Source organism: Parasteatoda tepidariorum, chromosome 1, assembly GCF_982258835.1.
Source record: "Parasteatoda tepidariorum strain Cologne lab strain chromosome 1, Ptep-v5.0, whole genome shotgun sequence".
Classification (NCBI taxonomy): Eukaryota; Metazoa; Arthropoda; class Arachnida; order Araneae; family Theridiidae; genus Parasteatoda; species Parasteatoda tepidariorum.
In genome coordinates this window covers 923,269-940,009 of record NC_141755.1, presented here as the reverse complement: position 1 = coordinate 940,009, position 16,741 = coordinate 923,269, and the positions used below count along the sequence as shown (strand labels likewise).

The following is a 16,741-nucleotide window of genomic DNA, read 5'->3' as shown; positions in this document are numbered from 1 at the left end:
AAACATATAAACTTTTTTTGAATACAGAAAAATATTCAAAAAAAATTTCAATTCGCATGTTTTTTTAAAACAAGATGGTTTTGTTTTAAAGAAAACAAGAACGAAAAAAAAGCCCCATAATGCGAAAAAAAATAACGTCATAATAATGGGAGCAAAAAATAAATAAATTATCATAAATAAATAATCATGCATACAAAAAATAAATAAATAATCATGCACTCATTCATTTTACATGTGATCAGATGCGAAATATTATATGATATTTCAAAACTGCTAAGAATTGAAATCTAGTTTGGTGAAGATAGTTCTGCACCTAATAATTATTATCCATTTAAAAAAAAATCTTTTATGCAAAAATGAATTGATATTTTCCATGAATACTTACACTTTGATGAAATTTGAAAAACGCCATCTTGATCGTAAGCGGCGGCTTATTAACGTTCAAATGATTTTAAAATTGAAATAGTTTTATATCCTTAAAAAAATGTAAGAATTTTGTAATTTTCTTCTAATTTTTCAATGTAAAGAAGTTATGGTTATGAGTGAGGCTTTTATAGTGTTTGAAATGTTAGTGATACTATTTAAAAATGTGTTTAATCAGCGTTATTTGGCTATATTATTACATTCGTACTAGTCAACCTCAGTTGCTATGAATGGGCCACAACCATAAGAAGAAGAAAAATTTCTAATTTAGTAAAAGTCTATCAAGAGTACATATAAATTAGATGATAGACTAAAAATTCACTGTAAAAAAAAAAAAAAAAAAAAGAAACGAATAAAAAATTCGACATATACTATCATTTTAAATTTCCTTGCTATAAAGCCCACAAATGGTGCAGGGCAGACGCACAGAATTAGGATTTTATAACACTAGAGATAATAATTTCAAACTAAAGCGTTTTTCTCGGAAATTAAATTGGAAGTAAGTTTGAAAAGTTAAAGAAAGCCCAAAAGTAAAATTATACGTGAAACTGGATAATTTAACTTGCAAATGTGACTAATAGTAGTATAACTGCATGTGTGCACGTTGCTTTGCATCACGTAAGCATATAGTTTAGAAATTTAATAAAATTCATTATCAGTATTTTTCAATTACTGTGTATAATAAATAAAGAAAGAAGATTTAAACATCATCGTTTTCTAATTGGAAAGTAAAGATTGTCACAAAAAACGTGCGTTGCTAAACAATAAAATATGAATTTATATTGATAAATATGTTTTGTTGAAAATCCAAATAATCATGTTTTAATAAAACTTTGTACATGCTTTTTTTTTTTTTTTCCATGTGAAACCCCTTTTAGCGGTCAACCGGTTGACTTCATTTTTCAAATGTATTTACTGATTAACCATTGTGCAAAAAGAAAAAGAAATTAGAATTTGAAATAAACATTATGTAATTTATTTTGCGTTATAATTATCATTAAAATAAAAATTCACAGGCAACTGTAAAAAAAATTCATAATAATACATAATATACTGCTGCAAAAGTCTAAAAAAAATTTCGAACGTAGGTGGTTACCTTAAACATTTAAAATAATTATTTTGAAAAATAACTGAAACAAATTTTTTATCCTAATGTCTGACGTAATAAAGTATGAAAAGATGCACCTTGATGTTTTTATCTGGATGTTATCGAAATCCTTAAATCAACAGCTGTTAACTGCTTATCTTTGTGATTATGATGTGGTCTATTTTATACAATACGTACTTCAATAGCATTTTATTGGGGAAAAAATCATTGAATGCAGCTTATTTCAATTCTAAAACGTGCGATTTGGAATATTTATTTTTCTTGACATTCGCACACATTTCTTTCCAGTAATCCATTGTTCTTTAACGTTCATGGTAGATTTAAAACGTGTATTATTTTCTTTTGCACGCCTTTCTAAGCGCGCGTGCCTCTTTCAAAATTGAGAATACGTGATATGACGATTAAATGGGACAGCGCATTGGCTGATTAAGAATTCTGATTGCGTATAGAACAAAAAGTGTAAGGGAAAAGAATTTTTCTTTAGATATTATTTGAATAGAAAAAAGCTCCCCAACTCATTTTCTTACACTAAGACTAAGTAGAACAAGATTTTTGAAAGTTTCGAAATTTTAAATGATGAGCATTTTTCTCATAAAAAAGCAACTTTCTCTTGCTTCCTGATACAAAAAAAAATAATAATAATAATAATAATAAAATAAAAATTACTATAAATAGAAAAACACTCCGCTGTATATTAGATAAAACACATTTGTATTTTTATTTTTTTTTTCCTTTCTCACTAAATTGAATTATCCTCTTGTGATTAAGGGCTAATTTAAAGGAGGGCATTCATCCAGGGTCCCCAAAATTTTCTTTTATCATTTTATGATTAAATTAGTGTTACCTCAAATAAACTTTAGTGCTTTCGAATTAAATAATAAATTTTTACAAATGATTTTTTAGAATAGTATGATGCTTTTTTAGGAACTTATGGTAAGTATCTTGTTTTCCCACATACTTTTCAGCATTTTCATACAACTCTTACTCTTTCAATTAAATTCTAGTTTTTTTTTTTAAAGTTTAGCTAAATTAAATTTTTACATGATTTTCTTCTAACAGGGTGCATAGTCAAATTTTACAACAAAAAATAAGTACCTTATAAGCATTCTTCAAGCACTCAAAAAATATTTTTAAGCACTTTTAAAAAATATCCTAACTAAGCAAGGTTGGCAAGTTTTTGACAATTGACTGTTTTATCTGGTTTTAACCGTCATGTCAAAAGCATTTATTGAAAACATTTTTGATATAATTTTTAACAATAGCCAAAAACCCAAAATTTTGGTGTAAAGATAATTACTAGCTATTATAAATATGAGGTATTTTTAAATTAACATATATGTAAAGTTACAAATGTTCCATCAATTATCTTCTTGAATTATTTTAACATAAAACACTTTTTGCTTTGAAAATTACTGTCAAAAATCCAAATTTTAGTGTAGAAAATATTAAGTAATGAGAAATAAAAATGTATCAAATTTCAATTTATCCAATCCTTTAACTTGCTTAATTATTAAAAAAGTACAAAAGCAATTATTTCATAAAAAAAAAAAAAAAAAAAACACTTAACATTTATCACTCATCTTATTCTTTACATGTAAAATCAGTTTTCAGTTACTTCCTTTTTAACTCCTCTTTTCCCCCCAAAGTCAGCGATTACAAAAAAAAAAATATATATATATATATATATATATATATATATATATATATATATATATATATATATATATATATATATATATATATATATATATATATATATATATATATATATATATATATATATATATATATATAGTTTTGAAGCCATAAAATTCATTTTTCATGAATAAGACCTAAAGTTAGTTTTTTATGAATAAGACCGAAAATGAAAGTGTTTTTTCCATGGATGCTTAGCTGTATTGACTAGAATAGTTACCTACGAAATTAATAATCAAATAACATGTAATTAGGAAGTTCATTCTAATAACTGTACTAAATATTGATGGTAAATTAATTTAACCCTTAAACTGATTGATTTAAAAAACTATTAACTCATGTAAACAAACAGTAAATTTTTTTTTGTAAATTATAATTAGTTTACTTATTATAGAATATATTATCTTTATGATTTATTTGAAATATTCATGTAGACATATAAGCAGGAGGGCTGAAAATCCTAATATTTCCTCAGAACAAATTTTTCTGTTCTAATGAAGACTTTTAGGATGTAATCCATTTTCTGTTGCCTGAAAAATTATCATTTGATATTGCTTTTAAAAACCATGTATGTCAACTCTCGATATTTGAGCCGAGATCTGTAAATCGGACCCTGCTTGTGATAAATATGCATTTCATAGTTGTATTATCGTCTTTATTTTTTAGTTTAATGAAGACGCCGTTGTAAAAAGTCGATTTATTTTTTCTAAATTTTCCAGAGTCGCTGCCCTATAGTAACTTTTCTTTTTTTATCATTATTTTCTTTTAACCTTAAAAGCATTCAATAGAAAAATTATCCAAATATATTTATCTTACATTTTCCCGCTGAAGGACTTGAATCAAGTCATTAGATTTCAACATCTACTGATCAAGACTCAAAATCAAAGATAGTTTTACGCAATTCCTAAACTGTTGTGACGCGTGAAGTTTGGCGTAACACCAGTGAGGAAAACTGAAACACGATAATTAAATTAGATATTTCCTAAGGGTAAATGGCGAACATGTACCAACTGCGACTTAACAGATAATAAAAATAAATTCAAGGCTATTTATTTTACGCTCTGAAACTCATCATTGACATAATTTAAAGTTTCCTTCAATAAAAAAAAAAAAAAAAAAAAATTGAAAAGAAAGAAAAAAGATTTTTTTTTCTCCATCAAAAGTACTGATTACAACAAAACTACAAGAACTACAACTAAATAGCTAGCCAAGTACTACAACTAACCAAGTACTACAACAACCAAGTACTACAACTAAACTACAAAAGAATTATCTTAAAATTTAGTAGTACTATTCAAGGTCAGCCGATCTGTGTAGGGGTCAGGGAACTGGCATTGCATCAGAAAGGTTCTGTGTTCGACTCCCGGCAAGGATGTTGTTTCATTCGCTGTTTTAAATGTGAGAGTTACATTATAGCCTACCTAAAAGGGTGCCCCTGAAAAAGTCGCCAACATATATGACCTTCAGATGCCTGTATCGACGAAATGTTATTCCCTAGGTGGTCATTGGTTAAAAAAATATTAATCAAGTTAAGTATACTTCGTGACTATTATTGAGTGTTATATTTATAGATAGGTTAAATGTAGATTTTTAATAACACAAGAGCCTGAAGCGGCATTGTTAAGGCAAACATAAACATTAAGTATTCAAGACTGTGGAGTAGGAAATTTTGTATGAGTCATAAGCCAGTACTGGTATGAGTCGTGGCCAATTGGGTACGGCTCTATCCATGCCAACCCCATAATTATCTCGCACACCTGCCTTAGATTAACTCCCCTCATGTCAGTTCTAGATCGACTGCCGCATAAAAATTTTAAGCGTGTGCTCCAGAATAGCGAAGTGAAGCCAAATCTAGATGCATGAAACTGATGGCCGCCTTCTTATGAATGACGCGCAAAATAGTCGTCTTTAATGATTTGTAGTTACAAAAATGTTGCAAAATGGCGATGCCGAATAAAAACAAGTATCAGTCAAAATATCTGTACATAAAAAATATTTCATAATGAGTGTGTGTGTATTTTTTTAAATTTAGAACTGCAATGTAAAAATTATTTTGACAGTTAAAAATCATACATTTCTAATAGGGTTAATTATTAATCTTGTTACAAATGTATTCGTAATATAAAAAGTAAACAATCTCTTTTTTTTAACGCGGTAATTTATCTTTCCTGAAAATTAAAATTACATCAATATTGTTTTATAATGAAATATTCTACGACAAACATGTTTACTAATTAATTACAATTATATATTTTTTTCTATGTAATTCTGTACACTGATAATGTTTTTAAAATACAATATTTTACAGTCAAATTTAAACAAAGTCATATTGTATAAAATCGAACAGTTTAAAAAATTAATTAATATTATAAGTCTAATAAATTATTGTTCCCAAAAATTTGATTGAATTTATATTTTTAAAAAATTAATCTTATTAACTATGTTTTATCTTAGTTAAAGTATATAAACAGCATGCAATTCGTCTTACATTTTTGCGAAATTAACATAACTATAGTTTTTAAGGAAATTCAAATAAAACAGCAATTTTTTTGTTAATTTCTTGAAGGTTCATTACACTATCGCTTCGTTTAACAACTCCTATACATCTATCTCAATCATTTTAGTCATTTTCTTCCTAAAAATCGATTAAAAAAAAGATTTTATTTTTAAAATTCTCGTTACTCTTTTAAGCACATTTTGTTAAGATTTAATTTTATTTGTGAAAAATTTATAAATATAACTTTCTATCATATAACTGTTAAAATTAGAAAATGTTTATATTTCCTTTGAACCGTTTATATTTTTAAAAGTTTCGATAAAAATATTAACTTTTAACAAGATCAAATCAGTGTTTTATTAAAATGTTTCAGTTTTTGTTGCTTTTGAAATCAACTGTTAGTACTCCCGTCCAAAATGTAAATTTCGAGAAAAAGGAAAATAGAAAAAGAATGGTTTAATAGGAATTATTCAACGTAAAAGAAGTTTAAGAAATGGCGAAAAAGCGCATAAAGCAGTAATAACTGTTCGAACAATTTAAAATTGCCCTCTATTTTTCGAGACACCGGGAAAGTGGGTGATCAGCTTGCGTAAGGACCGAGGATGCGCGGTATCGGTTCTCGTTCAACTCTTCTACCGTAAAGTGCTCGACTTCGCGCGCAAGCCATCCCCTCTACAGAGGATCAAAATTGCGATGGCATGTCTTCGGATCATCCTCAAGGATGTTTCCTAGACCGTCGTTAATAGCCCATTGTGCAGCTCTATACTACGTAAATAAAGTTAGTATGTATATATATATATATATATACATAAATAAATACAAGAAAACACGAAGAAAGTTAAGAAAAACAATAAGTTTCATTTATTGCGCTTAAGCTGCAAGTAAACAGAACTCATTAGATAAGTTTAAAATGAAGAATAAAACAAAGAAAAATTATAGACATTTCATTCATTTTTTTTTTTTAATATATATATATATATATAAACTGTTGTTTGTTATTTTTAACTTATTATTCCCTCCCCCTTTTTTTTCCCATATGTCTATAATTTTTCTTTGTTTCACTCTTCATTTTGAACTTATATATATATATATATATATATATATATATATATATATATATATATATATATATATATATATATATATATATATATATATATGTGTGTGTGCATACTATGTACACTTTTTTTTAAACTTCGCAAGAAATTCCTAAAGAATTATTTTGTAACTTTAGAGTTGTTTATTTCACTCGATTTTTTTTAACACTAAGCAATAAAATTTAAAGCTTTCAGAGGTTTTGGAAGCCTATATTAAGTAATGAAAAATAACAAGTTTTTTAACATCCTATGCGAGAAAATCAAGCAATAAGCTTGGAACTTGTACCAATTACTTAAGTTGTTGTTTTTAGTAACTGCATAACATTTTGTAAACCTAGCGTTAATATTACTGGAGATATGATGGGTTTTTTTAATTAAAAAAAAGCTAATTTTTTTGCTATAACTTTAAAAAATATTCAATGGAATTAAACCAACTTTTTGTTGCAATTTAAAATTAATTACAAAAGTATTACTTTAAAATTTAAAAAAAAATTGCAAAAAACTGCGCAAGATATGAGTATTTCAAGTAGTTCTTTTATGCTGCGCATGAGCTAAAAAGGAATTAAAAATTCAAAAAGTTTCAAGCAACTCAGGCCTCGTAGTCCATCAAAGAAAAAACGATCGCGTCATATTTTTTTTGAAACAGTATACATACACCATACTATTTTTAAAAATGGCAAACGTTCAACTATATATATATATATAGATAGATAATTGTCTCTAAAAATAAAAAATAGATAATATTTTTCCTTTCAAAACTATTTTATTCAGATCGTAAAGTCTTAAAACTTTCTAGCGCAATTTAAATAATGGAGTGCTGAACAATTCCTAATAGCTTAATATCAATATATATATATATTAATATATTTGAACGTTGTATTAAAAGCAAAAGTCATATATATATATTTGCGTAACTGAAATTATAAAGGGCAATTTTAAGTTGAATAATTTCTATTAAACCATTCTTTTTTTCCCTCTTCTTTTTCTTGAAATTTACATTTTGGACGAGAGTACTAACAGTTGACTTCATGTCAAAAGCTACAAAAACTGAAACATTTTAATAAAACAATGATTTCATGCTGTTGAAAGTTAATATTTTTATCGAAACTTTTAAAAATATAAACGGTTCAAAGGAAATATAAACATTTTCTAATTTTAACAGTTATATGCTAGAAAGTTATATTTATAAATTTTTCACAAATAAAATTAAATCTTAACAAAATGTGCTTAAAAGAGTAACGAGAATTTTAAAAACAAAATCTTTTTTTTAATCGATTTTTAGGAAGAAACAAAACTAAAATGATTGAGATAGATGGATAGGAGTTGTTAAACGAAGCAATATTGTTGTAATGAACCTTCAAGTAATTAACAAAAAAATTCCTGTTTTCAATAAATAATCTCAGGTTGAGTAAAAAGTTTTCCGCCAAAGGGAAATACCTCCGTGCTAGCAGCAGCCATTGCCGTGATGGTTAACTTTTTTTGAAACTGGCTTTTGTTTTTTAAAGCAGAAAGTTGGAACTACACAACTGTGTAATTTGTTTGTCAAAACTTTATCATCTTGTGCGCCAAAAAATTTCTTAAAATGGAGCTATCACGTTAACAGATCAGACCCATTATGTACTACGAGTTCCGAAATAAACTAAGTGTAACTGAATGCCACAAGAAAATGTGTGAAAGTTTAGGTTTCAATACTGTTTCTTATGAGGATACAGTAAAAGTTTGGTTTCGAAAGTTTAATGTTGGGAATTTTAACATTGAAGATGAACCACGTTCTTACCGCCCTATTGAGGTTGATTGTGACCAGTTAAAGCAAATTATTGTTCAAGACAGAAATTTTCAACACGAACTATTGCGTTAGAGCTTGACATTTGCCAAAAAACAATAGCAAATACTCTCAAACGCATAAATCTAACAGTTAAGTTTAACCGTTGAGTGACTCGCGAATTGACTGCTGAAGACAAGAGCAAGAGAAGAGCGGCCTGTTTGGTTCTGCTCAGAGATCAAAGAAAAGAGGACGTTCTGGACAGAATTGTGACCTGTGATGAAAAATGGGTATACTACAACAATACTAACCGTAGAGGAGGGTGGTCAGCATCCGGGGAATCCGCAAGTTCGGTTGCAAGACGAACGCTAACTAACAAGAAGGTCCTTCTCCGTATCTGGTGGGATTGTCGTGGAATTATCTACAAGGAGTACCTTAAAAGCGGGTACGCTATCAACAGTACAATATACAGCAATATGCTAATCAAAGTTAGCGATGCGATTCGCGAAAAACGAGCTCAGAAGGAAGGTGATTCTCTTTCATCAAGATAACGCTTGGCCACATGTTAGTGCAATGACCGGCATGACGCTCCACACGTTAGAATGGGATTTGATGCAACATCCACCATACAGCACAGACATGGTGCCTTCGTATTACTATCTGTTTTTAAATCTGCAGCTGCATCTTGACGGCACAATCTTCCGTTCAAATGACGAGGTCATAAATGAGGTCGATTGCTTTCTCTACTCGCGCACCCCCCCCCCCCCCCCAGTACTTCGCAGAAGGGAATGAAAAGTTGCCAAAACGTTGGCAGACTATTGTTGATTTGAATGGAGATAACTATTCTCATTAGTTTTGCTGATTTTGTATGTGTTTGTCATTTTTCAGGATTTTTTTTTGGCGGAAAACTTTTTACTCAACCCGATCTTTAGGGGTCGCTAAATAGTTTCATTCGCCAAATTTTTGGTGATGGACAATTGTTAAATTTCAAGAGTCCCCACTTCAAAGATCTATTCACAACAATACTTTTTCCCCTTTGACGGATCAAATCTATTGTTATGACCCTCTACCCCATCTTCAGGTTGGAAAATCCTAGGATGGACAGACGACCTGTAGCCGTTAAAAAGAGGTTTTTGATCTTATGAAAATAATTTTGACAAATATTTATATCTGTGTAAAAGAAAATATTGAATATTATAACAATTACTTACATTATGGTTCATCACATAACAATAATTATATATTAAATAAAAGTTTAAAAACTGTCATTGTTTATCGAACTCTCAATTGGAATTATTTCTAAGAGCCAATCTCACGATTTAATATTGTTTGAAATAGTAATTTCTAAAAATCAATCTTTATATTTTAAAGTGTTTCACTACTTTTAAATGTAACTAAACATTTTCAAAAATTGTTTGCAAATAAAACTTCAGCTCTCCATACTGAAAATTTTGTAATTTAACTATTTGGATTATAATATGAAATAACTAAACAAAGAGATCAATCAAAGTTTTGGAAACTTATGTTCATCTTACAAGATTTGATTGTACTAGCTAAAAAAAGAAATTCCCCCTTCATAATAGGAATCAAATCAATCAATTTTTAATCATAACGAATTGTATAGACAAGATGCTTTAATCCCTTTTGTAAAATTAGTAGTCCAGGATAACAAATTTTTGCAATTTTAGAATTGTTAAGTCTTATAGAAGAAATTAGGGCGAAAAAAGTGTCTTCTATCTCTGGTTCTCAGAATGGGTAAAAACTATTTTTCAGTACAACATTTAAGTTTTTTGAAGTTCAAAAAAAAAAAAAAAAAAAAAACTGTGAGGGAAAATAAAACTCTTAGATAAACTGGATTTTTATAGTAATAATTTGGGTTCAGAGAAAACACCACTGTAACATAAAAGTATATATTTACTCAATAACCTACTTAATGTTTAAACATTTTTGGCATAACGTTCAATCTGCAAATTTGGTCATTTTTGCTAAAAGCATTGATGCTTGGTTAATACCAAAAACACTAAAATATGAATTCGCACTTTCCTGTGGATCTACAGCAGTGTTTTTTTTTTCCTTATGTGTACAGAATAGCAAAACATTTCTCACAAGTAACTTTTCGCAGTTCATGATTTGAACTTCTGCTGAATTGCTGTCAATACTTTCAAGTTTTTAGTCATTTTTATAAAATAGATGTTTTTCCTCTTTAGTACACTATCATTCAAAATTCAGCTTCTTATTCCTTATGAATACAAATAACGAAATTATTGATTTTCAATTTGAAAATAATCCATAGATGTCTTTGAAAATAATCCATAGATGTTAGTTAAAGTTGTCAACATCAGTCATTTATAGCAATTCACAATTTCTTTATCAACCTCGTGAGAATACTGATGTCCTATCAGGAGATTTGGTTCTTTTTATTTATCTCTGAGCTAGAATGAATCCATTATTAGCGAACAGAAACTGATAAATTATGCTTATAATTATGGCCAAATCGGTTGCAATGTCTTTCATCTTTTTTACTTGAGCTTCCCATGTTACTTAGATATCTCATCATGAAATTGTACTGTGTAAATTTTTAATAAAAATATTTTTAATTTGAACCTATTGCTATCTATACAGAATTTTTTTTTTTCACTATTAAATTCCAGTCACTTAAACTTACAGTATTTTATGTATCTAATTCAATCTCCAAATCAATTTTTAAAAATGAACTTCTTAAAAATTTTGAATAAATAAAAACAATTCCAGAGCATGCAGTATAAAATCATTAAAACAAATCTTTATATATTTACTAACTTACTTGTTTTTATAGCAGAAATGACATTCAACATCAACTTAAAATAATCTTAATATGATTGTTTGCTAATTACAACTTTTAAAAAGAAAAAATTAAATCTAAAGAAACCATCTTTCTCCAGCTTTATTTATAGCCACATCATTCTTTTAAAATTTCAGGTCAATTAACCCTTTCATGCAAAATTTGTATTTGATATATTTTTCTTCATTACTTTGTATGAATTATAATTTTTATAAAGTATTCAAAATAAAAAAATTTTTCTTTAATTTTACCTATAAAATGCCCCAAAATAATAAAACGCCTGGTGCCCGTGTAAACATAAAAACAGTCCTGTGAAAATCAAAACAAATGAAACAATATTACATTTAGAATTTTAATAATTTTTGGTATGAAATATAGCACGGGGACAACGGTAACCCTTTTTGCGTTAAAGGTAAAATTTTCTAGACACGGCTCACTTCCAAACAATAAATTTTAAAATTTGGCTCTTACTTAGCTATACGAGAAACAGTATTTACTCATTGAAATTTCTTTAACTTACAAAATCAATAGATTGTTTAAGTAATTATTAGACTATTTTTTATAATTAAAAAATATATTTTTACTTGGAATAAGAGGATCAGGAAAAAAAAATCTAAAAGAGGGACCAGTGTCTTGTCTGCGCCCAAGTGCTATTAATTATGGACACAATGTTAATTTTAATGAACTTTCAGTAAATAAACTTACACAGACAAAATATAAAATTTCAATAATTAGACAGGTTATGAGTACAGATTTATTGAAATCAAATCATGTGAACATTTATTGCGATAGAAATAACGTTGTCCGATGGATGAGGAATGTCATTTAAAACAAAGACAAGCACAACAATAAAAATAAAATTTAGCAAACATAAAATCAGAACATTACTGACTCAGAACAATAGTTTGAAAGCACATAAATAATCAATTTTAATTATTAAACATTTGAATGTGGCAATCAAAGTAAAATTTGGCATGCTCTACATAATATAAGTGAAACTAAGGAGTAAAATATATCACTTGCAACATTCTTATTGCACGCACACAATTCCATCGACAGTAATCCAGCAATGTTCTTATAGCAAGGTTGTGCAAACGTCACTCAACAAAAGCAATCATTTTTCATTTTGAACATACTTTATGTTCTGGATTACTTCTACGATCTTCCACATCACACAATCAATTTCACAAGAGCCAATACACTAAATAACTAGAAAATAGAAGAATGTTAAGGTGTGTTACAAATCTGTAAGTGGTATCCATTTTCATTTGAGATTTTTCCACTGCTATTTTTTCTCTAAATTCTTTCGTTAAAAATAGTCAAGGTAATGGCAAATAAAAATCCTTTCAGAACTCACAGCAGGAGGTCTCCAAATTTTTTAAACACGCTGCAAGTAAGTCCCAAGGGTCAATACCTAACTTAATAATGGGGGAAAATAGGCATGTCACGTAACTTAATAGTTGTAAGAAAATTTTCTAATTTATCATATATATAGAGAGATTTAATGGTAAGCATTCGTTTGCATCAACCCTGGTACAGTACAGGAATTTAAGTTTTGAATCTCAACTTTAGCTAGCTCAACATACTACAAATTGTGCACAGGTTCTTATTTCAGAAATAGTTAACAAGTGATCAGGGCAAGAGAGTTCTAAAAAGACACATTTTATATAATTTAAATCTGTATCTTACAAGATTGTTACATTTTAAAATAAAACTGGTCACACACGTTTTATTAACATTTAATATATTTTATATAATTTTAAAAACAAATGCAAAACTTTTACATAAAGTTTTTTTTGAAAATTAATGTGTCGAGGATTTTTAAGAATTATGTTTTAAAAGAGTTATTTAGATTGAATTAACAGAAATAAAACTAAAATGAAATCATACAAATGAAATTAACAAGGCACGAATACTTATGATCGAAACCTCGTCACGATGAAGGTTAAAGGCACACAGTAAAAGAATAATAAACACAAAACTATGAAGTTTTAAAATACGAAAAGTATATGATAAAAATTATTTTGAACATTGAAAATCTCATAATTCACAGACATAAGAAAGGCAATTTTAATATTAAAAAGTATTTGGAAATTTTATGGAAAAAAAATGGCTTGCAGAAGAAAATTGATTAATGAAAACCCACTCATTTTCATTCTATTTAAAAATACATTTTGAACATATAAAATATATTCAATCATTTTAATTTAAGAAATATACTTCTTTGGCAGGATATTATTATCAATAATAAATATATTTATAAACCATTAGCAAAAAATATATGTACAAAGATTTATAAATGCTAAGTCCACTTCAATGCAAATAAAAGAGCATAACAGCAATAAAAATAATTTTTAAGATTGCTATAAAAAGAGCAATTGTACTCGGCAATAGATAGGCACACGTAAGCATATATGCAGCTATATATACTTTGCATTTAGTTAAAAGATTTCATAAAATAGCTATGCAACTACAGTGCAACATTTTCACAGACTTACTAATTGTATATGTTTTTAGTGCAAAATAATGTGTAGAGTCAAAATATGTTTTCTATATTAAGAAAAATAACAAATGTAGCAGAAATGATGCTTAACTACAGGTTATTAAAACCGATTGAATAAATTGAAATGGTTATATTTCATCACTTTTCTAATGTATTTAATATCAATTATATATAAAACAATGTCTGAAAATTTATTCAGCTACAGTTACACACATTACTCTTTTTCATACAGCAACAGTTAACTATTATTTACTGTGTATCTAAAACTTAATAGTGAAAAGATACCATAATTTATGAGGAGTGATAATTTAAAAAAATATATATTTGGTTGACATTTAAATATTAAAAACTTGATTAAAAATAAGATTTATAAAATGCAAAACAAATATTTAACATGCAAATTCATATTTAATAAAAATAACAGCCTGAAAGAAAATAAGGAGTCAATTATGTAAATGCTCTGACTCTTCATGATAAGTTTTAAAGTAACTTTTCATTTGTTATTTTATATTTAAAAAGAAACACAAACAACTTAATGAATTCCACAATTAAAAGGCTGAAACCATACAATAAATCCGCTAAAAGAAGAGATCAAATCATATGCAGAGGAAAAGGTTTGTACCAATGAAGTGAATGAACAGAGTATGGTACCTATTGCAACAACAATTTTTCCTTTTTAAAGATTTCACACAATACTTAAAGCTACTACCAAAAAATGGCAAGTTAATTTGACACACAGGAATGCATAAAACAAATTTTAGTGTAAGATTTATTAGAAGTTCCAGATTAATACAAGGTCCCACCAATTTTAAAAAATTTAACTTCAGCTGGCATTTCTTAATAAAACAAAATTTCATATCTAAAAACTAATTTAAATGACTTACATTCAAAAACTCTTTGATAAAAGTCACAGAAAAATTTACTAATATTTTTCAAAGTACATATCAAAACAAAATTTTATAATGAAAAGAGAAATTGCATTCATTTATCAGTATGTTTGCCTTCGTAGAACATGAAATCTAACCACAATAGAAATTATGAACATTTCAAAATTACATAAGCTATGTATCATACAACATGAACTATCCATATACACATATAATGAACTATGATACAGTAATATTTCCGTACTATTACCAATTACAATTAAAATATAGTTTAATATATTAAAATAAAGATGTTACAGAAGAGTATATCTAATGAGTGACTTGAACTGCAATACAAAAACTTTGAACAAAATAAGACAAAATTTTTAAGAGTCTGAAATGAATTTTAAATATTACAAACACTGGTATGGAACACTTATAACATTTTCTATTCAATTTTGGCAATAAAAGAAAACCATTTTTATTAGGAATAATCATTATGTGTGGAAAAGTTTGCTATAGAGATCACAGAATGTTGATTCTCAGCATTTGTTGTAACTCGTTTTGAGCCCAGATTACACATTTAAAATACTAGAGTTTCCTCTAAGCATTTAAGGAAACTTGCTTAGTTTTAAATTAATCTTAGAACTTGCAATGCACAATTCAAAGATTTTTTTTAGGAAAAAAATAAATGTAAAATAAAAACTGCAATTCAAATACAAAAATGCTCACCTTTTTATATTCTAAAATGCATATATAAAATAAAAGCAATGAATGTAAAACCATTTATGAAAGGAAATAAAAAATTTTTTTAATGAAATATAACAGCTAATTTAAAAGTTTTGTATTATTATGTTAAAATGCAATTTTAAAAGAAATTGTATGGATTCCAGATAGGAAGAATGAAATGCAACAAAATAAACCAAAATTTATAAAGAAAAGGAGGGGGGGAAACTTAATCATGGGTGATTATATATAAAATGTGTGATGTTTGTTTTATGAGCATTTGACATTGCTAAAGCACTCTTAGATGCAATGTATGGCAGAGAGTTAAAACATAAAAATATTGATAGCACTTCCCATGAGCTATTTTAAGACTACAGTTGAATTTTCGTCATGATACAGACGATATGTGATTTTGTGGAGATCCCATTTGAGTAAGGACTTTGTCTAACCATTGTAGAGGACCGTGCAAGTGAATCTCTATCCAACACGGTGTTGAAGTTACGTCCTGTCTGTGGTACTCCGCACCCCATCCTTTCACAAAACTTGTGCGGATGGTGCACATTTTAGTCAGTTCATAGACAGCTTCAAAACCATGGTTTACAGCATCAGTCAAAAGTTGAGCAAATTCCTGGAACATCATATGATTTAAAAAAATTTATATGATTGAAGCAAAAAATAAAACAATCTGAACACATCTACTAGCACGTCATAAAAATAAAAAGCAATTGACGTGCATTGACAGATCAATTTGGGAAATTATTGAAATATAGTATTACATGTGATGGAGGAAAAAAGTTAATCACAAGAATTGGAAATTGAAAAAAATATGAACTCTGTGGCCAGATAGCTAATACATTAACTTAAAATAGTCTACATAAGTTGCAAAATACAGTAGCTCTTTAGTGCATTTGTTATAGGTAAATATCTTACGATGCACCAGCTTCGGGCAGTATGGGAATTTTAAAATTACGATATATTCTCAAGAGACTGTCTATGAATATTACGCAGCGAAAAAACAACAATAGTCCTTGTACGACGCAATATTTCTTTACAATTTAATTTAAAATACTTTTAAATTTGTTAATCTTTTCATTAACTTTAATTAGCAATCACGATATTGTTTCTGATAATTATTGTAATTAATAATGCTTTCGATGACATCTCAATCCTTAACAGAGCTTATAATGACATGCTTTTGAACAGTAAATTCTATCCATAAAGCTTGCCACATATCAATAAATAC

At 27.7% G+C, this 16,741-nt stretch overlaps 1 protein-coding gene across 6 annotated transcripts in view; it reads right to left on the bottom strand.

The window, feature by feature from the left end:
• Positions 1–12,134: 12,134 nt before the first annotated feature.
• The window catches only part of Mad (mothers against decapentaplegic homolog 1), a 27,287-nt gene continuing 22,680 nt past the window's right edge, over positions 12,135–16,741 (bottom strand). For all 6 annotated transcript variants that reach the window (XM_087157881.1, XM_016051207.4, XM_071180287.2 and 3 more), the window contains exon 9: positions 12,135–16,126. In XM_087157881.1, coding sequence (XP_087014007.1) covers positions 15,887–16,126 — 240 coding nt within the window. In that variant the 3' untranslated portion in view covers positions 12,135–15,886. The remainder of the gene's footprint in view (positions 16,127–16,741) is intronic.